Source organism: Apiospora hydei (genome assembly GCF_038363865.1).
Source record: "Apiospora hydei strain CBS 114990 chromosome Unknown utg000004l_segment0_segment0, whole genome shotgun sequence".
NCBI lineage: Eukaryota > Fungi > Ascomycota > Sordariomycetes > Amphisphaeriales > Apiosporaceae > Apiospora > Apiospora hydei.
Window position 1 is genome coordinate 3,997,248 of NW_027117363.1, and position 26,057 is coordinate 4,023,304.

General features: G+C 54.8%; 11 protein-coding genes across 11 annotated transcripts; 5 read left to right on the forward strand and 6 right to left on the reverse strand.

Annotated features, from left to right (window-relative positions):
- Nucleotides 1–193: 193 nt before the first annotated feature.
- PG997_003794 (40S ribosomal protein uS19) lies at nucleotides 194–981 on the forward strand (the record flags this gene model as incomplete). Its single annotated transcript, XM_066808109.1, has 4 exons — nucleotides 194–214; nucleotides 367–443; nucleotides 549–845; nucleotides 912–981. The coding sequence occupies 4 exons, from the start codon at nucleotides 194–196 to the stop codon at nucleotides 979–981; spliced, it is 465 nt and encodes a 154-aa protein (XP_066671727.1).
- Nucleotides 982–2,428: 1,447 nt separating this feature from the next.
- On the reverse strand, nucleotides 2,429–3,435 carry PG997_003795 (uncharacterized protein; the record flags this gene model as incomplete). The annotated part of the gene is made up of 3 exons (XM_066808110.1): nucleotides 2,429–2,609; nucleotides 2,878–3,122; nucleotides 3,301–3,435. 3 exons carry the CDS (start codon nucleotides 3,433–3,435, stop codon nucleotides 2,429–2,431), a joined length of 561 nt encoding a protein of 186 aa, XP_066671728.1.
- A 796-nt stretch (nucleotides 3,436–4,231) lies between these two features.
- Nucleotides 4,232–5,488, forward strand: PG997_003796 (uncharacterized protein; the record flags this gene model as incomplete). The annotated part of the gene is made up of 1 exon (XM_066808111.1): nucleotides 4,232–5,488. One exon carries the CDS (start codon nucleotides 4,232–4,234, stop codon nucleotides 5,486–5,488), a length of 1,257 nt encoding a protein of 418 aa, XP_066671729.1.
- A 1,744-nt stretch (nucleotides 5,489–7,232) lies between these two features.
- On the forward strand, nucleotides 7,233–10,306 carry PG997_003797 (uncharacterized protein; the record flags this gene model as incomplete). Its single annotated transcript, XM_066808112.1, has 3 exons — nucleotides 7,233–8,018; nucleotides 8,063–8,668; nucleotides 8,735–10,306. 3 exons carry the CDS (start codon nucleotides 7,233–7,235, stop codon nucleotides 10,304–10,306), a joined length of 2,964 nt encoding a protein of 987 aa, XP_066671730.1.
- A 405-nt stretch (nucleotides 10,307–10,711) lies between these two features.
- Nucleotides 10,712–11,445, reverse strand: PG997_003798 (3-hydroxyanthranilate 3-4-dioxygenase; the record flags this gene model as incomplete). The annotated part of the gene is made up of 4 exons (XM_066808113.1): nucleotides 10,712–10,912; nucleotides 10,969–11,168; nucleotides 11,223–11,353; nucleotides 11,414–11,445. The coding sequence occupies 4 exons, from the start codon at nucleotides 11,443–11,445 to the stop codon at nucleotides 10,712–10,714; spliced, it is 564 nt and encodes a 187-aa protein (XP_066671731.1).
- Nucleotides 11,446–12,705: 1,260 nt separating this feature from the next.
- PG997_003799 (uncharacterized protein) lies at nucleotides 12,706–13,740 on the forward strand (the record flags this gene model as incomplete). Its single annotated transcript, XM_066808114.1, has 4 exons — nucleotides 12,706–12,834; nucleotides 12,894–13,077; nucleotides 13,420–13,552; nucleotides 13,623–13,740. Coding segments are annotated over 4 exons (564 nt in total), but the record flags the coding sequence as incomplete, so codon positions are not given.
- Nucleotides 13,741–14,093: 353 nt separating this feature from the next.
- Nucleotides 14,094–15,674, reverse strand: PG997_003800 (Bcpcd1; the record flags this gene model as incomplete). Its single annotated transcript, XM_066808115.1, has 3 exons — nucleotides 14,094–14,802; nucleotides 15,039–15,204; nucleotides 15,494–15,674. The coding sequence occupies 3 exons, from the start codon at nucleotides 15,672–15,674 to the stop codon at nucleotides 14,094–14,096; spliced, it is 1,056 nt and encodes a 351-aa protein (XP_066671733.1).
- Nucleotides 15,675–16,121: 447 nt separating this feature from the next.
- PG997_003801 (uncharacterized protein) lies at nucleotides 16,122–17,452 on the reverse strand (the record flags this gene model as incomplete). The annotated part of the gene is made up of 2 exons (XM_066808116.1): nucleotides 16,122–16,968; nucleotides 17,055–17,452. The coding sequence occupies 2 exons, from the start codon at nucleotides 17,450–17,452 to the stop codon at nucleotides 16,122–16,124; spliced, it is 1,245 nt and encodes a 414-aa protein (XP_066671734.1).
- A 2,198-nt stretch (nucleotides 17,453–19,650) lies between these two features.
- On the forward strand, nucleotides 19,651–21,858 carry PG997_003802 (uncharacterized protein; the record flags this gene model as incomplete). The annotated part of the gene is made up of 5 exons (XM_066808117.1): nucleotides 19,651–19,689; nucleotides 19,758–20,195; nucleotides 20,248–20,919; nucleotides 20,978–21,178; nucleotides 21,247–21,858. 5 exons carry the CDS (start codon nucleotides 19,651–19,653, stop codon nucleotides 21,856–21,858), a joined length of 1,962 nt encoding a protein of 653 aa, XP_066671735.1.
- Nucleotides 21,859–23,221: 1,363 nt separating this feature from the next.
- PG997_003803 (uncharacterized protein) lies at nucleotides 23,222–23,536 on the reverse strand (the record flags this gene model as incomplete). The annotated part of the gene is made up of 1 exon (XM_066808118.1): nucleotides 23,222–23,536. One exon carries the CDS (start codon nucleotides 23,534–23,536, stop codon nucleotides 23,222–23,224), a length of 315 nt encoding a protein of 104 aa, XP_066671736.1.
- Nucleotides 23,537–23,544: 8 nt separating this feature from the next.
- Nucleotides 23,545–26,013, reverse strand: PG997_003804 (uncharacterized protein; the record flags this gene model as incomplete). Its single annotated transcript, XM_066808119.1, has 3 exons — nucleotides 23,545–24,874; nucleotides 24,925–25,244; nucleotides 25,297–26,013. 3 exons carry the CDS (start codon nucleotides 26,011–26,013, stop codon nucleotides 23,545–23,547), a joined length of 2,367 nt encoding a protein of 788 aa, XP_066671737.1.
- Between the last annotated feature and the right edge of the window lie 44 nt (nucleotides 26,014–26,057).

Consider the following 26,057-nt stretch of genomic DNA (forward strand, 5'->3'; position numbering starts at 1 on the left):
CAAAACCCTACGGGAAAAATTGTTGGCGGCTCGTTCCAGTCTAGGCTGTGTTCTTGTGGTAGCAGCTCGATCCGCTCCATCAATTTTGATCGATAGGACCTCGACACCAGAATCCAACAACCTCCCTTGAATTCGCTCCTCGACCAACCTCCATCGACAAGCGAATCTCCTGCAACACTCAATCACCGCAATCATGGCTGACGATCCCGATTACGTACGTGCTTCAACAGAATATTCGCCCTGCCTTTCCCCCTCCGCGCGCCACCCGGCAGCGTTTGGGGGTGGGAGCGCATGGCTAGCAATCAATTCCCAAAAATTACAAATTGTTGGACAATGATGGACTGACAAGACCTCTTCCGAATACAGAACGCTGAGGAGGCCGCCGAGCTCAAGAAGAAGAGACAGTTCCGCAAGTTCTCTTACCGAGGCATCGACCTTGATGCGTACGTGAACCCCCCCCATCTACGAGACCTCAACCCAGTCGCCCGATGCCAGCGCCAACCACATGAACAAGAAACGAAACGGGTACTAACATGGTGTTCGCACAGTCTCCTGGACCTCGATTCCGAACAGCTCCGTGATGTCGTCCACGCCCGTGCCCGCCGCCGAATCAACCGCGGTCTCAAGCGCAAGCCCATGGGTCTGATCAAGAAGCTCCGCAAGGCGAAGCAGGAGGCCAAGCCCAACGAGAAGCCCGACCTCGTCAAGACGCATCTCCGTGACATGATTGTCGTCCCCGAGATGATTGGCAGCGTTATCGGTATCTACTCCGGAAAGGAGTTCAACCAGGTCGAAATCCGACCTGAGATGGTCGGCCACTACCTGGGTGAATTCTCTATCTCATAGTATGTCCACTCCACTCCCCGTCACACGCGATGGACGTGTGCTCAGATGACTGACAATCTCGATAGCCACCCCGTCAAGCACGGTCGTCCTGGTATTGGTGCCACCCACTCTTCTCGTTTCATTCCTCTCAAGTAGGCTGTTGCGGGTATTCTGGGGGTCCTTGCATTCATGGAAAAGGCGAATGGATTGGTTCTTGCTTGGTAGTGTGGCTAGGAAGGAAATCCGGCCTACACACGATGTCATATGCGTCATGATAGATGAGATAAAATATCATCGAACGCTTTCTCTGGCAAACAAACTGCCGCTCTGGGTCCATCAACGTGGTTTGATATGCCACTTCAATGGGTGTCGCTACAATAGCTCGTACTCCAATGAAATGATGGCAAAATGAATTAAATCAACCAGCCTTTCTTGACCGTGTCTCTCGACCCCGTCGCCGACCAACCGGTCGCTTATAGAACAGGCCGAGGTGCCGCATGTCATTCGTCTCCCGCTCATCATAACTACTGAGCTTGAAATGATCTTTGTGGTGATCATTCTATTGGAACCGCTTTTACTTGTATCCACAGTTCACACTACGTAAATACTGGGTCCATACCAACTATAGAAAGGCAGAGAGAGAGAGAGAGATTCCTACGCGGCCGGCAGGATAGATTCAGGATGCATGTGCTCTGCATGGCCCAGACTTGCCCTGATACCTGCTTCGCTCTTCAAACGTCAAGGGTGTGGAACACCTGCATCCTTTTGATCTTGTGTCTTGTATTTGTCTTGTTTGCCCATGATTTACTGTGTGCTTAAATGGAGGTTAGCCCTGACGACACGAAGGCATTTACTTGGGCATAGTAACTACATGATTACTCAAAGTGAGCGTCAGGATCTTCATTTTTTGACTCGGGTGCTTGGATGCCTTATTATCCACATGCATATTGCTAGTAGAGTAAGCGCACGAATGTATGTCCAGGGGATCTTAATATTTCGGTGTTATATTAGCCATGGGATATCCATCCGCCTGGCATTTGAATAGCTGGCTAGTACCTTACATTTGCTGTATATACACAAACCTCCAGCATAGTGATTGTCAGTACACTTGGAGGGCAATTTCTCTAAACCCTACTCTTCGATAGACGGCGCTTTGGGTGGTTTCCGTACATAGGCTACCCTGTACGGGGACCTGGTAATTATAGCAGGGAACCAATATACCACGGCGACAACGTTGGCCCTGCTAACAAATATACCGATACATCCGTTGAGGTGGCTGTTCGCGCATCGACTTGGGCCTCAGTGGTAGGTCTACGGATGAGTGCCAGCGTTGATCCTTTCCCACACTGAACGATCAAGGATGCGAAAAACTGTATGCCCTATGCCCAGTTCACAGAATGCCCAACGCCTCTGTAATCTGGTAAACACAGATAGGAGGGAGGTAGAGTCATTGGTCTCCCAAAGAACTGTTGTTAGTGTGTTGGATTTGCCACCCCAATTTCTATGTACGATTTTATGATACACACACATAGAGGCAGGCTCGCCCACCGAGCGTGCTCTCTTCCCCTGTCTCTCTCTCTCTCTCCTTTGGACTTTGACCATACTAAGCCTCGGCTTGGGGTGCTGCCTGGGCTGCTGCCTGGGCCGCCGCTGCCTTCTCGGCCAGTTTCTTGGCCTTGCGCTCCTCGTCCGCGATATGCGCCTTCCGGTAGTGCTCCGTCACATGGTCAAGGTTGGCGTAGTGACCAGCGGGGACGTTCCATGGCGAGCCGGAGTTCAGGAGTCTGTCATCGTGTACTATGTTAGCCAATCTGATTTGTCCCCAATTTGCATCTTCAAGGTGTGATAGTAGATCCGGAGGGCCTTTTCTGACCCCTCACAACCACTATTAAGATTTTGTCTTCGAATCTTCGTCCTTCTCCCTCCTTCTGTTCCCTCCCTATTCCTAGGCCTGTATGCACAGTCTGCACCCAGCCGCCCCTGCTTGGGCATATAATATACTTCCGTCTCGCAACGGGGGTAGCCCTCATTTTGGAGAAGGGGGAGACCTACTCAGGCGTCTTGAGCTCAACATGCGGGCTCTTGGGTCCTGCGTTCATGAAAAGGTGCTTGTCGTGGGCGGCCTGTTCGAGGGCGTCGGTGCGCAATGCGTTACGGACCACATGGTCCTTGTTGAGGGCCTCGAATTGGTTCAAGTACTTAGAGATGGTGGACGGCTCGCCGTCGGCGCCCGGCCGCGAGATGTTGTAGAAGACGGCAGCCGTGGGGAGGAGGCCGGCGAAGATGTAGAAAGCAGGCTGTTATCCGGCGTTAGCTGAATGTTCCGCTCCCCCTTGTTTCCTCCCGCAAAGTAACAACAGTCTCCCTTCGGCGCAGTTGACGCGACTTATCACTCGAGGCCACAGATTTCCCCATGGCGGGCGGGCGAGCGAGCAAAGGGAGAGGAGATGGACAGAGAGGGAGAGGAAGACGTACGCCGAGGCCTTCCTTCACTTCGGGCGCGGCATGGTGGTGGTCGTGGCCAGAGGCGTAACCGCGGGCGTTCCGGATGGCCGAGGTCGGGCGGGTCTGTCGAGCAGCGCAAGTCGCTCTTTGCCTGAGGGCCTGCATGGTGGTCGAGTCGGGGTGGTGGTGTCAATTGACGTTTCTTGCCTTTCGAGGAGGAGAGCTCTCGACTGTTTCTTCGGCAATGTCGCAAGTGATGTTGAATTGAGGCACTAAGCCGGACAGCCAATCAGAAGCGGGTAGCGGAAGGATGTGGGGATCTTGCTCTCGGGTCGGAGCTTCAAAGTGGAAGTTGGAGCTGCTTGACCTGCACTACGGAGTACATACCTACAGCCTTATGGGCATTGGGGACACTTATTTACATGATAGCTCAGCCATTGATGGATCGTTCAAAGGTAGATCAATCTCAAAGTTATAATCTGCATTTGGAGGGACATCATCACTAAGAACAGGGTTCAAGTGCTTCGCATCTTGTGGTTGGTATGCCCATCTTCCAATAGGTAGGTACGCTGCCGTTCCCGGCATGAACTCATGGAAGTCGCCAAGGTTGGAAGTCAGGATACAGCTTCATTTGGACTGGGTATAAGAAAAAGAATCCATTCGAAGCCTCTAGAGCGGTGGTTCCAGCAATTTGAGTACAGATCACCACCTACTTATTCTAGGCATCAATTTCTGTCTTGTCTGCCGAGTCATCCAAGCAATTGCGTAACTGTTTACCTTAGGTTTATGTGTCTGGTTTTCGTGGCCTGTTCCACTTTGCAAACTGTCCTGTCGCCACTAACCACTACAAAAGTAGTCCTGGCTATCGGAGCTTATGCGCATGAGTTGACCTCTAATAATAAGTACCTACACTTTGCACTTGCTATAAGCCCCAATACCTCATCCCTCTTTGGACATGAAAATGGCTTCCTCGAGGATGCGTTCAATCATTCGACTAAGCATCGCATTCCTCCTATTATCATTCGTTGTTTCCTCCATCGCCACTGTATCATCTCCAGTGCCGGCCTCGCCATCTCCATCGGCAGAAGGCGAACTGATATGTCATACTGACAACTCAGCCGAGTGCTATCCCAAGGTCTTCTCGCCAACCGATGAGTTTCAAATTGTACAAGATGACCAGGACCTTCCATCCGGGCTCCATGTCCGAATGAACATTTGGACCGGTCAGAAGGAAGCAAAGATAAACACCCCAGGCGCAGAAGATGCATCGCTCGAAGGCCTCCCCGTGGACCAGGCAGTCATGGTCGTGGACCCGGACCTGACAGAGGCGAAGCCCAACATTCCATCAGGTGCGCCTGTCTACGAGCCTGTTGGTGTTGTCAAGGAGCCCAAGGAGAAGAACCCTGGCTTCTTCCAGGCTATGGACTCGGTCAAGCTGCATAGAAACGCAGCATTCTCGGCCGAGTCATCTGTCCTAGAGGATGCCCTTGCCGAGCTGGAAGACTTCTCACACGACATGTATTACGGACAACAGATCGCGGGAGACGAGGACATCTTGAGGGCTCTCTTCCATCTCGTCACCAAGCGAGATGCCGAAGAAGTGACAAGGCGCTCGTATGCCGATCGTCGGGACTTCCTGGCGGCCACCACCCTCTCTTCGGCTTTGCAGAACAACCCCCCGGCGCTGAAGGATGTCGAGAAGGTCTGGGACTCTCTGATGGCTGGGCAGACTAGCTCAGGCGGGCAATCCCTCAAGGATGCCTTCTACGGTCAACTCAAGCCTAGGGCAGAGCAGGGTTCCGCTGATGCTTCGAACGAAGCGACCTGGATGCGTGCCCTGCTCGCTGTGGTTGGGAAACTGTTGAAATCCGACAAGATCCGCGGCGAGTTCCTCGACAACAAGGGCATGGAGGACTTCCTGCGCATCTTGATGACCAAGGGGTCCGAGTGGGAACCAGCGCGTGCCAAAGTGGCCAAGATTGTCATGGACAACTTCCTGGACGAGAATGTGGGTGCCAAGACAGGCGTTTGGCCACCTCGATTCTCGACCCAGGTGTACGTTTGCGACACCGAAGGCCGTGAATTCGACGACAGCTGCTGGGTTCTCTATCTGGGGCGTATCATCAAGGACAGGCCGCAAGAATCGTGGGCTCAGGAGCTGTACTCGATGTTGCAGCCCGGCGGAGGGAGGGTGCCGCCCACCCATAATGAGCTGTAAAAAGCACACGGGGTTTTGTATTTCTTAGGCGTTTTATATAGATATACCCAATGCCACAATGTATTATATCAAATGCGCACGTAAAACATTGTGTTTCTTATGCGTTTGAATGAGGTGACTTGAAGGGGTGGCGTCCAATAGGTGTGTAGCTGCGTCAAGACTCCCCTTTCCTTATGCCCACCCCAACTACATGTATCCAGCCGGACTGCTAGGAGATGACTGCGTCAAAGACAAAACACAGGCTCTATACTACTCGCACCATAACCCAAGCCAAAAGTCTTCACGCTATACTCTTCCTTGATTTTGTAGGGGTGCAGGACATATATATTTAGCCCCCAACGCGCCCCTAGGGGATCGATCAGACATGTTACACTAGATTCAGGCTGCCTCCGTGTCACGGGGAAAAGGCAGAGAGCAGCGACATGATACGGCTAAACTGTGACCGGATGGTGTGAGAGGATGTATCCGTGGCCTCATTGACGGGAGACCAACACGCCAACACGACAACGCGTGCCTTTTTGAACGTTGTTGTCGAGCGATGCAGGTTTGCAGTAGGGAATCCGTCCAGATCGGTCGGCCCCGGATGCGACCTGCCCCAAGCGCCAAGACGGGCCTGCAGTAGAGGCAAGGAGGGAAGACGAAGGGACGAAGGGACGAAGGGGAGGGTATACCTCCCCCTGTCCATATGGTTCACCATTCACCAGCACTGGGTGGCCTCTTGGCCTGAAGCAGTCCGGCCGCATGCAAGTAGCGCAGACGAAGACGAAGGGATTTTAGCCCAGGCGAGTAAAAAGGGCGGGTCGGGGGTCTGCAGCCGCGGTGGCAGCGAAGGAGATCCAATCAGATGCGTGGTGACGCTTGGCGCTGGCCGACATCCACCAATGAGGGGCCCAAAAGCAACGACAACGGCGGCTATTTCATACCGGACGCACATGCAGCTGCACCACCACACACCACTCAGAGCCCGAGTTTCAGCCTCTGCATGTCCAAGCCCAAGAAGCGGCGCGAGCCTCTCAAACTGCGACTATGAGGCTCTTGGGATTCTGCCCTGTTTGACGATCGGGGCCTGCAGACAGCAAACACGGCATGGTCCATGATCCACTCTCCCTGGTCCCCCCCCCGGGTTTGATGCTCGAGGAACCACTCAGAGCGCGAGTTGTCGTGAGTTAAGCGACCATCTGGTCGAAATGAGAGCGCCTCGACTGACATGGCCGTCTATCCTGGCTCGGGTAACGGTGGGTTTCGAGAGGGAGGCTCGTGGGAGACTCGCGGGAGACTCGTGGTAACCATTCATTGATTGTTGCTGCTGTGGTCTTGTTCATGGCCCCCAGACTCTTTATTGCTGCCCCAAGCCCAGGGCCCAATGAAACTTTTGAATTCACAATGTCATTGTGACTTTTCCAAAATCTTCTCTTGCATCTATCCCATTGTTCCAACGTGTTTCCCTTGTTCTTCCATACATCCATCCATCAAGACCAGTCAATCCGTGAATGGCTCTGTTTCCGAACCATCGACACTCTGTACATTCATCACCCCACACACTCACTCACTTGACCATCTCCCTTCGAGTCTGTCTCTGTTCATATTAAAGCACCCATTCTGTGTTTTCAGTTCAGATCCTCTAATAATCCCACCCACAATATTTCCTCATTGCCGGTTCACTGAGGACATCCTTACTTTTATTTTACTCTGTTGAATATTGCATGACCGCCCAAGAAAGGCGTGGACAGCACACAAAACCAGAATGGATGCAACCAAGTCAAATACGGCGCCGCTGAGGCGTCTTACCCCCAGCAACGATACGGACCGGGAAGACTGGGAAGGCTGGGAAGATGAAGAGCCAGTGACTGACCTGGACAAAGAAGGAGAGTCTTTGACAAACTCGGGAGACAATGGTTTCAAAGGCACCAAGCGGCAACTCGAAAGATTAAAATCGAGACGTCGCCAGAAAGCCCAGAACGCAGAAGCTGGCATTACCTTGGTTACGGACATGTCCAAGTTCCGCCGGACCACTACATCCAGAAAACAGACAAACACCACCAGATTTCAGAACTCGGCCGCACTCCGAGCACTCGAGGGCTCACCCAATTCCGCCTCCATCGGAAGCTTCGCCTGGCTCAAACCCAAGCCCGCAAGCCAAAAGAGCAACAGCAGCAGCAGCAACAACAACAAATCCGCCAAGAAGACCACCACCACCTCTCGCGGTACCGAAACCGATCTCTCGCCTGTAGCACGGCCCATCGTGATAGGCCTTTCTGTGCCTGAAGGCGACCTGTCGTCACACGAAGTCAGCCCCCAGACGGCTCTCGTGGAAACACCCATTGACATGCGGAACTATATCAACCAGGCCGCATCGAAGAAGCCCAACAACGGAAACGGGAGCATGATGTCACCAGAACAGTTACGTTCCGTATGGTCTCCCGACACCGAAGCTAGCGAGTCGCCCTATTCAGCAAGCACTCGCGCTGCTTCAAGTGTATACTCACAATATTCCCACTTTGGCTTGAACCCCAACGATAGCAATGCCAATGTACCCCCGTGCCCGCCATTCCAGCAACTCTCCGATTCAATCAGACTCAGCCACAGGCGGTTGCCAACCCCGAAGATGATGACACCGGAACACCTTGTACACTATTCGAGGAAGATGGTAGTCCGATGGGGGTTCGCAAGTCCTTTAAGCCCAGGGCTGTAGCGGCAACACCCCAGAGCGCCGACACCCAGGTGAGCGGTTGGTGGGATCACGTCGGCACCCCTTACGCTCAGTCGAACCCCTTCAGGACTCAACCCACCGGCCCGAGCCCGCTGGCGAGTTCTCCTCAGGAGTGGTGGCAGGGAGTCGACGAAAAGAGACAGCAGGCAACGGCCACGGGGACTGACAGCAATATAGCCTCGCACCCAGCCTTCTTAAGGCCGCAAGACACTGCGCAAACTGTGTATACTGCCCAGAGACAACAGTCGGGGACCCCAACAGAGGCCGGCCCTTCCAACCGCCAAGAGACCCATTCCGAAAAGGCAAGAATCCTTTTCGAAGAGAACCAGGTCGCGGCGGATCAGCCGCCCCCATACTCCCCGCCCCCGAATACCAATAAGCAGGTCAAATATGGCCCGATACTACCACCTCAATGCTTCTACAGCCCGCAGCCCATTCCCTCCCCGGCCCGCTTTCTCCCGGTATACCGGGTACTATGTCTTCACAGGGGGCGATAAATATGTCCGAGATCCCAGTCACACCACGTATGGTCCCAGCGGCCGTGCTGCCAGACCGCCCTGTTGGCACCTTTGTGCCTGGCCATCAGTTCCAGAACGCATCTGGGACGCGGCACAAGACCGAGCGTAACAGGCAGCGCCATGAAAGGAAGATGTCGTCGCCAGGAGAGTCGGCGGATTCTGGAGGGGCGCGGCTGCATACCAGCCGAGGGATGCTTTGGCCGTACCGGACGTGAAGGCAGACAGCGACGCAGAGTCTACTTGGGCATATGCGGCGGCATACTCGCCGTCATCATTCTCATTATCGTCCTGGTCGTGGTTCTGACTCGCAAGTGGTCACCGTCTGGCCCAGAGCAGTCAATTTGGCTCAACCTGACCGACTTCCCACCCATGCCAACTGGAGTGTTGACTGTGGCAGGGGCTGACACACCGGTCGTCACTGACGGTTGTGTGGAGTTGACTGCGTCGACCGCGTGGAGCTGTGCGGTGCCCAAGGACCAGCAAGACCCTCGGAACCCCAACCCTTCCGAGGTCCCCGAGTTCATCTTCCAGATCCAGTACGATAACAGCAGCCGTCAGCTGTGGAAGAATGACAACAACCAAGGACCCCAGCGAGGAAACCAAGAGATTTTCCAATCAGCAAGCAAACCAGCCCCGACATCCCGCCCGAAGAATGACCTAGGATCAGGAACGATAGGCCAAAGAGACGTCGGAAAATACGATTTTGGCTTCAACCCGAACCCGGCCCCGCCGTCGCTGCGGGAGATGTCGTTCCTGGGCAACACGACCGACGAGATCCAGTCGGACAACAAGGCCGGCGAGCCGACGCCTTTCTACATCAGCCTGCTGCCGTCCCTCGAAGCGACCGTGGGCCCCAACATGACGCAAGACGACTCGGCCAGCAACAACGGCCGCCGGGACCTGGGCTCCGGCATCGACACGGCGCCCATCAACGGCACCTCGGGCTGGAACCTGACCAACGTCCTGCCGCCGCCCGAGACGAACCCGGACGGTACGGGCGCCAAGGCGCGCCTGTATCCGCTCGCGACGCAGCAGCCGCTGCGCCTGTACGACCGCGGCCTGCCGACGGAGCACTACGGCTTCTACACGTACTTCAACAAGACGGTGTACCTCTTCAACACGGCCGAGACGACGCCCACGGACCGCAGCGGCGGCGCCCGCCTGGCCGACGCGCGCTTCCTCGTCACCTGGACCGAGGTGCGCTTCGTCGTGCAGATGTGGACGCGCATGGGCAACAGCTCGCGCCTGATCGGCAACGGCACCGCCCCCGGCAAGGAGGGGACCACGGTGCACGCTCGGCCGGGCACCATGCCGTACCCCGTGACCATCGCCGAGGACCTGCACGGCGGCAACCCGTTCCGCAAGGCGACCTTCTACTACGGCATGGACCGGCAGTCGCGCGTCAACCAGACCGACAGCAAGCTCATCCTCGTCAACCGGGGCTTTGGCGGCGCGCTCGTCAACGACCTCTCGAAGGAGCCCGACCTCTCGCTCGGCGGCGTGGACGGCGGCACGGGCGGCTGCAAGTGCGAATGGGTCAACTGGCAAGGGAAGAAGTCTGCGCAGAGGACCAAGGAACAGCTATATTAATTCAAGGGAGAATGAAATTCCATTTGTATCATTTGATTGGCCGTCGTCGATCAGCGAAAATATTTGTCATTTTGCATAGCTTAGGTGTTTTTCATATTTTAGGGTGACTTGAAAAAGAGGCAGTGGAAGGGGAAGAAGAAAAGGGCTTCATTCCTGGATAGAGCTTCTTCTACATAAGTTGCTGGGCATTAAGGGGGAAACAGCGATATTGGCATTCATACATACTACTTACACCCATAATATAATGAAACATCAAGAATCACTCGGTATCCATGCATCCAGTGCTGTTTTCGATGGTGCAAGCAAAGAACTCTCCGTTCGGAACTTTGCCCGTCTCGCATTTTCTCGAGGAACGCGGGCACAAAGCAGCTTTCAATGCACAACACAGCCGATCCTTCCTCCCACCTAGGCCAGGTTAGGATCCTGAATTGAGCCGGCCTTGGGCACCGAGTCCGCCAGCGCGCCGCACTTGGGGCACTTGCGCTTCTCCTCGCTGGCCATGAATTCCTCGATGGCGGCCTTGATCTGGGTGCCGAGGTCGGTGCAGTGGAAGGCGGCTTCGTGGACGATGGCGCCACAGTCGCCGCCGCCGGTACCGGCGTCGGCCTGGCAGTACCAGCGCATGCGGTCGAGGCTGGCCTCGGGCCGGCGCTGCTCAAGACGATGCCGACGGTGTCGGCAAAGCGCACGGGGTTGTGGGGCGTGTTGGCCGGCAGCAGGAACATGTCGCCTTCGCGGATGACGACGTCCTTGAAGGCGTTTGTCTCCGGGTCCACGACCTTGAGCAGCATGGCGCCTCGGTACTGGTAGAACCACTCGGGGGTCTCGTTGATGTGGTAGTCGGTCCGCGCGTTGGGGCCGCCTACGATCTGTTTGTGGGAGAAAAAAATGAGATTACGTTCCTCTTTTGTCTTACCTCCCCATTTTCTTTTTCCTTTTTTTTCGATGTACAAGGAAAGGGGGTTGCTTGCCATTGTGGTGAAGCCATCACTGTACACGCAGTAGTTGTTTACCGGGGGCTTCAGGAGATGGGAGTTCTCCTCCAGCCTGTGCGAAGCGTGAGTAGATCCCCATTCTTCTATCTGGAGAAGTTCTCGCGGTACTCACCACTTGGGCAGATTTACTGGTACGGGAAGCATGGTTGGTAGCTTATCCTTTGAGTTACTGTCACTGGTCTGCTTCCCGTCTGGTCAGTACAGGCGGCGTGGTAGTACGAGTCAGGGACTCGGGGTAGTGTGAGGTGTGGAGAGTGGTGGCACTTACATGGAGTCGGCGCTTCAGGCGGTTGATGTCGAGCCTGAGCACTTTTTTCTCAAGCTCGTGGGTGTTGTATAGCTCGTGATAGGATGCTGGGTCTGGCCGGTTGTTCACTGGCATGTACGAAGTAAGAAGGACGTTTGGATTTCAGATGTACGAGACTGGAGGTTGTGAATAAGCAGTCGTCTGCCTTCTGTCGACGCTATCCGCGAGTTGCCGCACCACTGTAAACTCTCCCCACTTCCCCACCATCTGCTACAATTGCACCTTCCGCTCAACTTACAGTAGGATGTACAGTAAGTACGGAGTGGGCGGCAGTCACATACAATTGCACTTCACATATTCCCTCAGGCCTTCTCTTCTGGGGATAGAACAACCGAACGCACATGTTTAGTACACACTTCTTGCCAGGCTATATAGGTAACATTGAAGTATGCAGTGCTGCGTTGCTTGCATGTCGACTGCCTTAGGTACCTACCTACCTACCAGACCTAAGGCGTGATGAAGCAATATTGCAGGATGGTGAGCAAGTATTGAAAGTCAGTCCTCTCAGACACTTACTCGAACGGACGGCGGCTGGGAGGCGTGGTTTGGAGAACCCTGGCTTGAGACGTGTGACGGCCATTGAAATGGAGGATCTGCTTTTCTGGAATGCGACGGCCAGTGGATAGGCTGATCTGATAAGCGACGTGCATTAAACCGACCCGAAACATGCCACGCGCCGCGACCGAGCCCACGTAACCTTTGCCAACGGTGGACGGTCGACGCCAGCCGCACGATTGAGCACATTTGCGCGGGTTTTGGTGCGGGCAAGCAAGCTAAAACGTATCCGGCCGCCATTTCCCTAATCTGCGCAAGGTTGGGCCTTGGCTCCTGCTTATACCTGCACCAGGTATACTGCCATATTCCCGTATTCCAGACCATCCCGACCTGCTATTGATTGATGCGCCTGCCTCCCGACACAACGTAGCAACGTGTACCGTGGAACGAGGGACCCGAGGCATAGGTACAGCTTTATAAGAAGCGCCTCATTCCCGCTCTCGACAACAAACCAACTCGCCTCATCCCCCTACCGATTAGTCCCCCGACAGACTAGACGCTGTACTTTTGATCTCCGACGGACCACTCGATCGATCGAAGCAACCCGGCTGGAGCCCTTCAAAGATACTTATACGAATATGGACCACTCTCACATGGACCATGGAGGCATGGATCACGGCGACATGGGACACGGTGGCGGCGGCGGAATGAGCGACATGTGCAACATGAATGTGAGTTGCTGCTGATGCGACCTACAAACTCCCCCAGCGGCGGGTTGACTTCTTGTTAGATGCTGTTCACGTGGGACACAACGAACCTCTGCATCGTGTTCCGGCAATGGCATGTCCGCGGGCCCGTCTCGCTCATCTTTTCCCTTCTGGCCGTCGTTCTTATCTGCGCCGGCTACGAGTTCTTGCGCGACCTCATCCGGCGTTATGAAGCCTCGGCCGCGAGGAGGGCAGAGGAGCTTCCGAGTGAGTTCTCCCCAACCCTTACTACATCTACATACATGCAGTATAGGAGGCTTGGCGGCTACCGTGTTAGACGAGCCTCCTATATCCCAGCCGCCCTTGCCTTTCTCCCAGCCTAGAAATTGCCACTTCACGGAGCGTTACGTCCTTGCAGCTTTGCCCTTTCTACCTCTCTGGCCCCTCGTACGGGGGGAGAGAGACGGGGCAGACACACCCATTGCATGCGCATGATCCGTCCACACACACCCCTTTTCTTCTTCGCCCCCATAAGAAAAGGCAGATTGTCCGTGGGCAAAGATGATAGAACTGGATTCTAATTTATCATGGTTGCTTTGCGGAAACAAGCCCAAGAACAAGTTACTGAGTCAACGCCGTTCCTCTGGTCCACAGGACTCCGCCAGGTCACTGTCGAGAAGCGCTCGCATGTCGTCAAGGCCGCACTATATGCCGTTCAGACTTTCTACGCTTTTATGATAATGTGAGTTCACTACTACGCCATTGCCCGCGAGGCAAGAAGGCGGTTGCGGTTGACTGACCCCGGTATTCAGGTTGCTTTTCATGACTTATAATGGTTGGATCATGGTAGCCGTCGCCGTTGGGGCTTTCCTGGGATACCTCGTGTTCGGCAAATCGACGAGCGCAACCAAGGAGACTGCCTGCCACTAGAGAATCATTTACGGGATGTGAAAGTAACGCCCAGTGTAGCAGAGAGAGCAAGCGTGGTGTAAGAATTACACGCGTATAGAACAAGTGAATTGGGGGAGGTACATGATCCAGGAGTGATAGGGGTGACACTCACTTGGCATCCCGGCTCTATCTTGAGTAGAGTCAGGCCGACCATGAATGGTCATTCCCGACTTGTAAGGTCCTAAAGTCCATGTTTGTTCGAATACTGCATATGAAATGGGGCACCGGGCACAATGACCAACCCAAGTACCCACGTCTAAATTTGATGCTGTCTAAGTGCTCTTCCAAACGCACCAGTTAGTTTCAAACGGAGGCCTACGATACGACGTCTTTTACATCTTAGCATCCTTGGGGTCATCCTTGACTGCGTCGAGCCCCACCTCCCTCCTTTTCTTCTCGGGCAGCATCCCGCCAGTTTCTAGTCGCGCGATGATGGCCTCGTCCCCGTAGTGATCGTTGTGCTCGAATTCGGGCTCCTCCGCGTAGGCGATCCTCGCCGCGTCCACAAGCATGCGGCCCGTGAGACCCCAGACCAGGAATCGCTGCACCTCGTCCTCCTCGAGCTCGTCGGCAAGCGCCGCCTGGCCGCCGTCCCGGGCTGGCGGCTTCGTGACCCGCTGGTTGTTGATGGGCACGTAGAAGCTGTGGATGCGCCAGGGCTCGGCGTGCCATTCGGTCCAGCGGCCGTCGTACCAGTCGCCATCGGGGAAAGGGAGCTCCTCCTCCTCCCCCTCAGCGTCCGGACCATCACCGCGGCGGCGCTCGTCGCGCTGCTTGAGGAAGTTGTGGAAGGGGCCCGAGAAGACGGCGGCGACCTCCTTGGCGTTCAGCTGCGGGATCATGCTCTCGTCGACCACGAGGCTCGGCTTGCCGGGGACGTTGTCGGCGTGCAGGAAGGCGACGCAGGGGCGCACCGCGAGCTCCGTCTTGGCGAGGCTGCAGGGCAGCTGGCACAGCGGCTCGATGTGGAAGGGTTTGGGGATCTTGGCGTCGTCGAGGGAAGCCCGATCTCTTCCCAGGCTTCGCGGCGGGCTATTTGGTCTGTTGGGTCATTTGCGGTGCGCGGTCAGCATCGGGTGCCCTTTCTTGCCCTGTGTCTCAGAGGGCCAGAAGAAGGGGTAGGAGGGAGAGGAAACGCTTACAGGGCGTCTCTTCTACAGAATCTGCCTTGCCTCCCGGGAAAGCGGCGTGCCCTGTATCAAATGCCAGCGGTCAATTCTACGGTCTCGTGGTCTGTCGCAGGCCGCAGGTGGCCAAAGGAGGGGGTGGGGTCGTACCCGAGAAGTTGCGCAAGCTCGCCGCCCGCATCGTGATGACTACCCGCAAGTCCCCGCGCCGGTCGGCGAACAATAAGATGAGTACCGCGGCCCGCCGACTTACGGGCAGCCGGTCCCATGTCGGGAACGGAGGTGGTCGATAGGCGCGTAAGCGCGCGATCGCGGCCTTGGAGCTCCTCAGCATTTTGTCCCTTGTCTCTTTCTTTCTTTCTTTCTTTCTTTCTTTCTTTCTCTCGCTCTTGCTCTCTCCTCTCCCCTCTCCGTGATTCGCACTTGATTGGGGCTGTGTTCTTTCTTTCTCTCGTTCACCAAAAGGGATGATGACGTAGGGGCAACTTAGAGGGAGACGTGCGACCAGCCGTCCCATCAAACCACGAATATTGGGGCAAGCAACGAAGTATTGCGGTACAAAAAAATATGTGTATGTGAAAGCGGAAAAGTGGTTTAGATTGTACTGACCGCCGAGGTTTCATTGAGCGGTGCCATGGTCGACGCATCCCAGTAATGCGCCGCCTCGTACGAAGTGAGATCGAGGTCAAGCGCCCGCTGGATGTCGATGTCAACGTCAGGCTGTGGGCAGCTCAATTTGTTGTCTCTGCTAGTATCCAGCCCTTGACTGGTGGTGGTGTTGTTCATGATACACGAAGGGAGGGGTGAAAGGACGGAGAGATATGTAATAAGCCCGCTTGTCAAGGTCGATAGGTACACAGGCAAGTAAGCTTGCAACTTCAGCCGACATGGACCATACGTAATGAACCTAGTTTGGGGGACCTTGCCGGGTATGGACGGTATGAAGATCAGATTTGGAGATATGCGACGTCCAAATCTGGAACGTGGAGCAACAAACGGCTTTAAAGGACCGCGGGGTATTTCCACAGGGAAGCTCGGCCCGCGGACTGCATGTGGCTTCGGACATTGGCTGGAGGAATCCAACATTGCACCAAACCTAGCATACGTGAACATAGCTCCAAGGCAACATGACAGTTGGTAGGCACTGCGCACTGGTATTCTACATCTAGATCTACACATATCCCATTGTGGGTGGTCGTGTCCATCCGACAATGACGCCATGCCGCCACCAGCTTAGATCCAGTTATGTTCATCGCCCGGAGGAGGCTGCTGGACTGCTTGGGCGGCCTGCAAATACCGGTCCTGCTCTGCGGCAGTAGTGCCCCTTTTGTCCCTCTTCGGATCTTCGGTCGAGAAGCGGTGGGTTACTCGTGACACGAGCCCTCCTAGCCCTCGGTACCCCTCTGCCTTGGACTTGCTCTGGCCATGGCTCTGGCCCACAAACGCCGACAGACTTGGGAACTTGCGGCCTTTCTTTTCGACCTCGTCATCCGACTCGTCCGTGTCGAAGGAGCTGGCTGGGAACGGCGTCTTGATGTGCCCTTCCGTCGTTCGATTGTTGTTGCTGCTGTTGTCGGCAAGCTTCAACGGGGGCGGAGGCGGCGGCGGCATTTGCTTGCTGACCCTAGCTCGGTTCAAGTAGCTGTTCACCCTGGGCCCGGCAAAGGATATCTTCTTCCCCTTTGTGGTCGGCGGTCTGCTCTGCTCCGGGCTGTACGTGCCGACAAGTCCTGATTGGCTACCGGGGTTCGAAGGGGGTGCCGGTACTTCGGAGCCGTAGTGCGTGACTCTTTGTTCATCGTGGCTTCGCGCTCGGTGGACTGGGGCCCCTATTTGCCCCAGGCGGAGAGGGCTGTTTTGCTGCCAGGTGCCTTGGGCGGCGTCGCCCGAGATCGACGGCTCCTTGATTGACGGGCTTCCTGGGTCACTGCGCCTGTGGGCTGGCTTGTTGTTTGGAGGCGGCCTGGGCACCCGCAGGCTGGACGGAACCTGGTATGAATGTGGTGGCTGCGTTCGCCTGGCGTCGTTGGCGCCGTAGGCTCTATTGGTAGCAGTGTGGTCATAGTTCCCCCGACGCGGGCTATGATTGTAGGATTCGATCAGCTCCGGCATGTCGACGCTCCCTCCGGGGTCCGGGGCAGGTGGTGAGGGGACACGACGTGTAACTTATAGGACTGTGTCGGCGTTGCGGGCGAGACAGGGCTGACAACATCGTAGTCGTTGTAGTCGGCGTATTCTGTCTTGATAGTTAGGGGTAAATCCTTTTTCATAGACGCAGTCTTCTGATCCGGATTTGTATGGTGTTTCTGTGCGAAACCTTCTGGAGTGCCGCCGCATTCTTCGACCATCATCGAGTACTCGACATCGGGTACCGTCCCTGTTCCCGACGGAGCTGGCGAGGCGTCTCGCGAGCTAACGCTGGCGGACTCATAGTCCGAGGAGGAAGCTGATGACGGCCTTGGCGGAGGAATCCTGGGGAGTGGCCTTGTTACATAATCGGTAACGTCCCCCGGTGGAAGGGCCCCCAGGAGGACGCTGGCTCTGTTGCCTTTGGCCTGGACCATGGTCTCCGTCCGACTGTTGCGGCTCCCCAAATCGGTGTTCCATATCACTCTAGAAGACAGCGTGCTCCGCAGTGGTACTTCTGCGTTGGGGGGATAGAATATGTCGACATGATATCCCTGGTCATGTCGATACCTTGCACGCCGTCGGAGGCGATGGAGCTTCGCAACCGACAAAGACGAAATACTCACCTATGTTCCACATGCTTCCGGCGTAGCTAAGGGTTTAAAAGGAAGCATTGTATACAGACAAAGGGAGATTGCCACAGAAAGAGAGCGAGCCACGGAGATCGGGCATTGCACAACCCCCAAGGGAATGCACAAGAAATGGAAATACAGACGGCGCAGTAGTGGTATACTCGAAGCAAACACTGTCGCTTGTGATATCGTCATTTTATATGCAGACGCATTGCTGGTATCTGAAAGTACTAGTTTTATAACGCTATAGTATGTCGCTCCTTCGAGAGGCTCATGGCTTACGGTAGGCGGCTTGGAAAGCAGGTACACATTCCACAACGCCGCAAACGAAATTAGCAATGAATACAGCCTTAGGCCGACCAAAACCAAAGATCCAAGCATGGCTGTAATTGGCAGACCTGCCAGATGATGTGTAGGAGTAGCTCGATGCTCGATAATGCTTGGACGAACATGTAAGTATGCGTAAGCCATCACAGCCAACACACGGCACTTGCTCAAATTGCCCATGGACGGAAATTCGTTAATGTGTGCATGTGTTCTTTCGCCTCCCACACAAGCGAGGAACAAAAGAGGGGGCCTAAAGCCAAAGACGATGAATGGACGACTTTGCAAGAAATCAATGTGCAATCGCGGACACAGTCAAGTGAAGAAAGCTAATGATCTGGGCTTGTGATGAGTCGTCGCCGCAAGACACTCTAGGAGGGAGTAGGGAGGGAGTCATTTGCTCCCATGTTCATCTCAGCTGGGCCTGGATCAATTTGATGATGGGACTTGAGTCGACTGCGGGGCGGGGCGCAAGTTGGACTACACCTACATGCATGTACTTACATATGTACTTTGCACTTAGTCGACAAACAGCACTCGCTGACTGCGCCTGGCTAGCTGCAACTTGCGCTGCAGAGATGGGCCGTAGCCAGCAAGCCTTTAGCCAAGGCATCGTCATGGCCGGTGGAGCATGGCCTGTCCAAGGTGGTGGTTCGCGTCCAGTTTGACGTGACGAGCCATCGAGCCTTGTAAGCAGGCAAGGAGAAAAGAGAGAGAGGGAAAAAAGTGGAAGGGCGCAGTGGCCCGATTGCAGAGCAGTGAGCACGAGCGACGTCATCTGATGGTTATGCGCCTCCAGCAGGTCTGGCCATCTTGGTTTGCGATGATTGATCAGGGATGGACGAGAGACGAGAGACGAGAGACGAGAGACGAGAGACGAGAAAGCCCATCGTTGACGTCCCATGTTACCTCTTGCTATGTTTTGGCTGCGGCTGCCGTGCTGCTGCCGTGCTGCTGCCGCCTGCAGGGAAGCGGGAGCAGTGACCACGGATCATCGGTCGAATCAGCCCTGCCGCTTTCTGGCTTCTGGTCCTCTGGTCAGACCATGCCCGTCCTGGCCGCAAGCCTGATCAGTGATGACTGGCTAATCCACTATCCACTGCCTTTCTAGCTATCATATCGTTCGTACAAGTGACAAGTGACCCGACCTGCCGACTGAACCTCGCTGCCTCGATCGGCCATTTGATCCATCGCTCCCCGTCTGCCCGTTAGCATACCTACTTAGCACTTACCTACCTACTTACTTGCCTGTTCCCAGAGGACATGCACATGCAGGGTGTTGAACGGCCTGGACCAACTCGAGAACCTATCATTTCACATCACCCACTGCTGGCCAATACCCATCCCGACGTCCCAAGAATTGCTTTTCAGGGTCCCCAGTCTGTTTCGCAAATAAACTCCATCCTCGACATCTAGGCTGAGCTAGGCCAACCTATCGACCGACACATCCTGCTGAACAAAACCTACCTCGCACCAGCACAACCAACCGTGTCAGATCCCTCGCTGCATTCGATACCAACAGACTCTGAATCATCCCCAGCCGGTCACCCCCGTCCTATATAATCAATTGCACGCCCCAGTCGACACCGGTTGACTCAAGTCTACCCTGTCTGGTAGGCACCAGCATCCTATCTTGGCCCTCTTCTGCCGCCGCACCCACACCCCAACAAGCTGCCATCATGGCTCCGCGAGAGAAAAGCCAATTGAAGCGTGCTCGGGTAAGTACATATGCTCTGCATGTGGTCTCTGGCCGACAAGGACACAGGCTAACCCGGCCATGGCGCAGGACTCTCCCGTCGAAACCTCCGATTCCAAGAAGCCGCGCAGGTCGGAACGGATATCCCACAACGGCGAGCATCTCAAGACGCCCGTGACCAAGAACCAACAGCAGCTCCCTTCTCCGGTGACCGCGCTTGGCGACAACAACAGTTCCAACGATGCAACCAAAGACCGAAGCGCAACGCCGCCGCCTCCGGGTGGCCCGCCCAGCCAAATAGCACAACGCTCGCCGGAAGAGACTTACTCGCAAAACCAGGGCTTCTCGTCCCCTCCGCAGGATACCCAGGCTTTCCCTTCACAACTCATCGACCAGCAGGTTGCCCTGTCTGACCAGGTCGAAGACGAAGTGAAGGAAGGGGTCTGGGGTTACCTCTTCCCTCTGGATACCCAGTATGGAAGGTGCGTGGTCCTGCGGAAGAGAGCTGCCTGTCCGATGCCCGATGCTGTAAGCGCAGCCCCGAAGGTCAAGGGAGAAGAAAGAAACCCGGGCACTGGAGCAGGAGGAGTCGTATGAGAAGGAAAAGTCCAAGGGCGTTCCAGCAGGCGGCTATCTGATTGGCCGTCATCAGGAATGCGACGTCGTGGTCAACGAGCCCATAGTCTCCAACCGGCACACGCTGATTTTCACCGAAAATAAGGGCAGCGACGCCATCGCCGTCCTGGAAGATCTGTCCAGCAATGGCACCTTTGTTAATGAAGATCTGGTTGGCCGCAACCAACGGCGGGAGCTCCACGACTCGGACGAGATCGCCGTCAATGATAAGACGCGCTTCATTTTCAAATACCCGCGCAGCCGCATGTCAAGCCGTTTTCTCCAGCAATACACACTGCTTGAGCGGCTCGGCAAGGGCCATTTTGCCGAGGTCTTCCTTTGTGTTGAGAAATCGACAGGCACTAGGTATGCCGTCAAGATCTTTACAAAGCAGCCCGGCATGGAAGAGCGGTCCAAGACAGATGGTCTACAGCAGGAAATTGCCGTGCTTATGGGTGTCAGCCACCCCAATGTCCTATGTCTGAAGGACACCTTTAACGAGAGGAATGCTGTCTATCTGGTGCTGGAGCTGGCCCCAGAAGGAGAATTGTTCAACCATATTGTTATGAAGCAGAAGTTGACAGAAGACGAGTGCCGGAAGCTTTTTATTCAACTGTTCCAAGGCATCAAGTATTTGGTAAGCTCTTCAACTAACTGGCTTTCTACTAGTGAGTATCATACTAACAAGGAAATAGCATGACCGCAACATTGTCCATCGGGATATCAAGCCAGAAAACATTCTTGTCGTGGACAAGGAAATCCATGTCAAACTGGCAGATTTTGGCCTAGCCAAGATCATCGGCGAGGAGTCCTTTACGACCACTCTCTGTGGCACCCCCAGCTATGTCGCACCAGAAATCCTCGCCGACGGTAAGCACAGGAAATACACGAAAGCTGTCGACGTTTGGTCGTTGGGAGTTGTCCTGTATATCTGTTTGTGTGGTTTCCCTCCTTTTCCGACGAGCTGTACTCGCGGGAGTTCCCATATACCCTGTCGCAACAGATCCGAAGTGGCAGATTCGATTACCCTTCTCCGTACTGGGACTCGGTGGGCGATCCAGCTCTTGATCTTATTGATTCAATGCTGGTTGTGGAGCCGGAGAAGCGTTTCACCGTCGACCAGTGCCTGTCCCACCCATGGATCACCCAGCAGATGCCCGGTGTGAATGACAGTACCGATGGGCTGGTTGCTGGCATCGGTGGTCTCGATGTCAAACGTCGCGGGATGGCCCGCGAGCGAACACTGCTCTCGTCCATCAACTCGGTCACGGTAGCGCATGAGGTACCTCTTGGCCCCAAGCAGCAGAAGGATCAGTCCCTCAAGGTCTATGCCAAAAACCAGCACTCTCACAGCCCGACGAACGTCACTCCCATGGAAGCGCGACCGGCAGACAAACGCGACGCTCGCGAGTTCATGGAGATGGGAGGCAAAGGCGACCAGGAGTTATTTGGTCACGATGGTGAGAGCTACTATACCAAGGAAGAAGCCGCCGCCGCCAACGGCAAAGCCAAAGACGATGCCAAAGACGATGCCAAAGCCAAGGATAAAGGCAAAGCGAAAGCAGGCGGGAAATAAGGAACCCCCTACGACCCGTCTATATCCTCTTAGATGTTATCATTTCAACTCGTCGCAGCTTGGCGACTTCTACGTTCGCCCTGTCCTACCCTGGCTGGCTTCCACAGAGCCTCGCAATCTAATTGGACCTTTCAAGCACTACAACTCTTCGTGTAAATATCTCTTCCGGTTACCTCATCTTTACATTCGGCTTAGGACTGACTGGCGTTATATGTATTTCAAAAGTGAGTGGCCATGGTTCAGATGATGGTTTCGGCTCGAATGCCCGGGGTGCGCAACTAGTTTGTTAATTTTGCCCTCTGCATGTATGTACTCATAGGATGTATTTGCTGTCTTTATCACATGGAGCCAGAGTTGATCCCAGACCAGACTGGAGACTGGTTAAGAAGAGCTCGAGGTGTCCCGGAGAGGGATGATCCTAGCCTAGCCGACTTAATGGAAAGATTTGAATCTGTACTATCCAGTTCACCTGGTGCATGTCGGGTTGTTGTTGGGAATGATGCTCCAGGGCATCCGATCCAGAAATACAACACGAAGTCGCTGCGCTGGGCCAGCATGGTCTTGTCGACGATATGGGCGAGTGGGTAAAGCATACGTAGCTAGCCGCAATGTGAAACTAGAATCTCTTTTATTCGTTGGTCTTTGGCATCATACACATGGGCATTACCATTACTATCCTATCCATACACACACGACTATGGTCTAGCTGACCAAGATGTGGATATTGTAATCCAACCACAGTCGCAACGCTCAGTCCACGAAAGGTTTCTTTGCCTCTCACCTGCCCATATTCCCCCGTTTCCGTATAATGTAATGTATAGCCATTCCTTTCCCACACTCGGCTTCTCCTCCTTTCTTTCCTCGAGTGAAGCTTTTGCGTTGCAATATAATTTCAGAGCAGATCACGACTCTCGTCGTCGTTCTCGCCATGGATATCGGTTTGTCGTCAATAAGAACAAGAAAGAAATGAAAAAAGACAAAAGGGGTGGGGGTTCGTGACCCGTTCGGTGCCCACACTACTGCTTACGGATTCCATTCGTAAACCTGCTTGGTATATACCTAAAAAGACGTCCTTCCCTCAAATGATAAAACTCAGAAGACTCTATTCGAATAGCAGCTCTTCGTGAACGCCACCGAACCAATATGAGCCAGAATAAAATTTCTTCTGGCCTCGATTCGTGATAAGTGGTTTCATATGATACCTTGTAAGGTTAGACAAACCGTGCCGGATAGTCGCCATGGGCAGGTAAAGCCGTAGTAATAGCCCCCCAGAAGCCCCCCACCTGATGATCTGTCTTTGACAGCTTAGACCAGACAGGAGAATATAGCCTCGCATCATTGGTTGATCCGTCAGATTCACACGTCATATCGTGCATGGGGGCTTTCGAGCGTGTCGACCGCGCAGGGAGACATTGGGATATGTGAAATCTGCGCTGTAGATTGTGTGCCGCGAAAACAGAGCGCACTGAGCGTTGCCGCACACGAATTCTGTAGCGAGGGGGCAGACAAGCGAGACCGTCGTCTGCTGCGCTCTGAAGGACTCGTGGACGTAGGCGATCCAGCAAAGGACTTCGCGCGAAACAGCCACTTGCTTGTCGGTGGCGGCGACAACGGCGACAACGGCGATAATGGCAGTGACACGGTCGATGGTGTGCTGGAGCCCGTAGCATATGGCCATAGCTGTCTCTATCGCTCGGCTATAGGAGATCTAGCAAGACGGCCTCCCGCACTGATACGCTTCTGCAGACGGTCCTTATCCCGCTGCGGGAGTCGCTCGCTGGGGCTAGGACTAAGACTCGAGGCGCCCGTAGACGGGCCCGTTCCTTCGATGGCAGCCGCGCGACCTCTCTTCTGCTCTATGTAGAGCTGCGCGCTACGGCTGAGAGGGATCGCAGGCATAGTGCTCGGGATTTCGGCCCCATTCTGGACCAGCATCTCGGCAATTGGGAAGGGCACTGTTCGTATATTGGGCTCGGAGCGTCCCTCCGCGCTCGTCGTCGTCGGGGAAGGCGATGCTGGGTCGGCAGCAGCGAGGGCGAGAAAGACTGGATGCGTGCCCCGCGATTTATCCAGCACGTTTGGGTTCGCTTTCAGGGCCAAGGCGTATATGACCTGCTGGATCTCGCTTCGCTTAATTGCTGCAAGTAGTGTCTCGTCGGCTGACGGATACCTCGACAGTGTGGCAGAGATGGGCTCGACAAACGCTCTGTCCACATACTTTGCCGTGATGAACCTCAGGCGCTGTTCACGAGTCGCCTGAGGTCCCGGTCTGACGTTCGGCTCCAATCTGGATTCCCACACCATATTGGAGACTCGATTTCCTACCAGCATTAACAGTTCGATGATGTCGGGCGTGAACGAGGTGATGTCAAGAGTCAACGACCTGACTTTGCTGATGTGGGTTCCAAGAGACCGGTGGATGCCACTGCACTCGATACACAGGATAATGGCCAGGTTGATGGAAACCCATTCCACCTTGGATCCACTGCCACAATCTGCACACCAGCAGTTGCCTTGATCGTTGTCGCGGAGCGATTGCAAGAGCTTATCAGGGCTTTCGTCATATGTACTGCTCGAAGGCCGATGGCTGAGACCTGGCCGAGCTCCAACCGTTGTGCGGCGAGGGGGCACCGCCGAACCACTCACGCTCTGGCTGTGCCCATGGTTCAGGCTAATACTTTTGCCTGTAAGTATCGAGCCAATGTCTCGTTTCAGGCTCGGAGTATCACTAGCTGAAGATGCCGTAGACGGCTTTTCTCTGAGCCCATGCCCTTCCACCGCGCTCTGCAAGGCATTGTTGATGGCTACGATCCAGCTGTTCATGTCCTCGTCCGAGGTAGCCTGGTAAACGCGCTTGTATTGCGGAGTGATGACTTCAAAGCAAAACCTTCGTTCTGCATTCCTCGCTTCTCGAACAGATGCCATGCGCAGGTCGATGGGGTCCATATGAAGGTCGAGCTTCTGCTTCCAGTTACTGTACTCGGATAGTTTGCCTTGATCCAGCACCACCCAAAATCTAATGAAGTTAGCTTAGGTGATCAACATCCCGGGTGCCGCCATACTCACTTGTGCCATCCTTGCTGCTTTGTCAACGCCCTGGGGTCAACGTGGCTTCCGGGCCGGTTCAGGGCCCAGAGGAGACCTTCCTTGCGTTGGGCCGAGTTCTTTTCAGCAATGGCCACCATGCTGAGGTCTCGTTCCTCGAGATCGCGAATCCCCTTGAATTTGGCATTTTGCGCGGGGCTCCCGGCTGTCTGGTGCAGACTGCCGGGCGAGCGTGTGATTTCGCTTCCCACGGTGGCTGAGCCCGAATTGCTGGTTGGCACAGCTCTTAATTGCGAGCCTGTGCTATCAGCGCGGCCAAGGTCCCCCCTCCGAGGTTGACACTACGCCATTGGATAGAGCGGCCACAACGCCGATGCCGGGGGCAGAGATGACACCCTCCGGTTCGTTATACTGGAGATTACTCTTCTCTAAGACGCGACGTTTCTCCTCTCTCTCCCGCCGTTGATACTGGAACTCCTTGTCGGCTTCTTGGACCTCGGTCGAGAGAGCTTCCAGCTGGGGTAACAGGTTATCTATCTTCTTGGCCGTATTCAGGAAACCCCTTGCTTGAGCGTCGGCATATCTTGTGAGATGAGACAGTACTTCCTGTTCCTTGCGACCGCCATGCAGGTCCTGCATGAAAGAAGAGTAATCGAAACGTTTCAGCTCGAAGTTGCGCCGCTTTGTCTGGTACTTTGTGTCGCTGTCGGCTAACTTCTTGGTTTTGACCGAATCTTGTCGTTGGCCTAGATAACGTGACACGTAGCTGTAGTAATCTTTGCTTTCTTCTTCAAAGTCACGCTTCTTGCTTTCTGCCTGCTTAATGTCGTAAGTGTACAGCCTGCTGACGGGCTCCACAATGATCTTTTGTAAGTTTATCGCGTTTTGCCGTTCGTACGATGCGATTTCTTTGGCAATATGGTCGAAGTAGTGATTCAGGGCGGGCTGAACAGCATTGGCATTAGTCGAGGCGGCTTCCCGCAGCGCGTCGATGAAGCTCATGAATGCATCGTTGGCTTCGAGCTGGGCCACATAAGCATGGTCCGCCTTCTTCAGCACCTTCTTCATCTGTGCCCGCATATTGCCCGTCTTTTGCTCGAGCGCCTTCATTGTAGCGCGAAAGACCGGACCGTCGTCACCCGCAGTCATGTCGT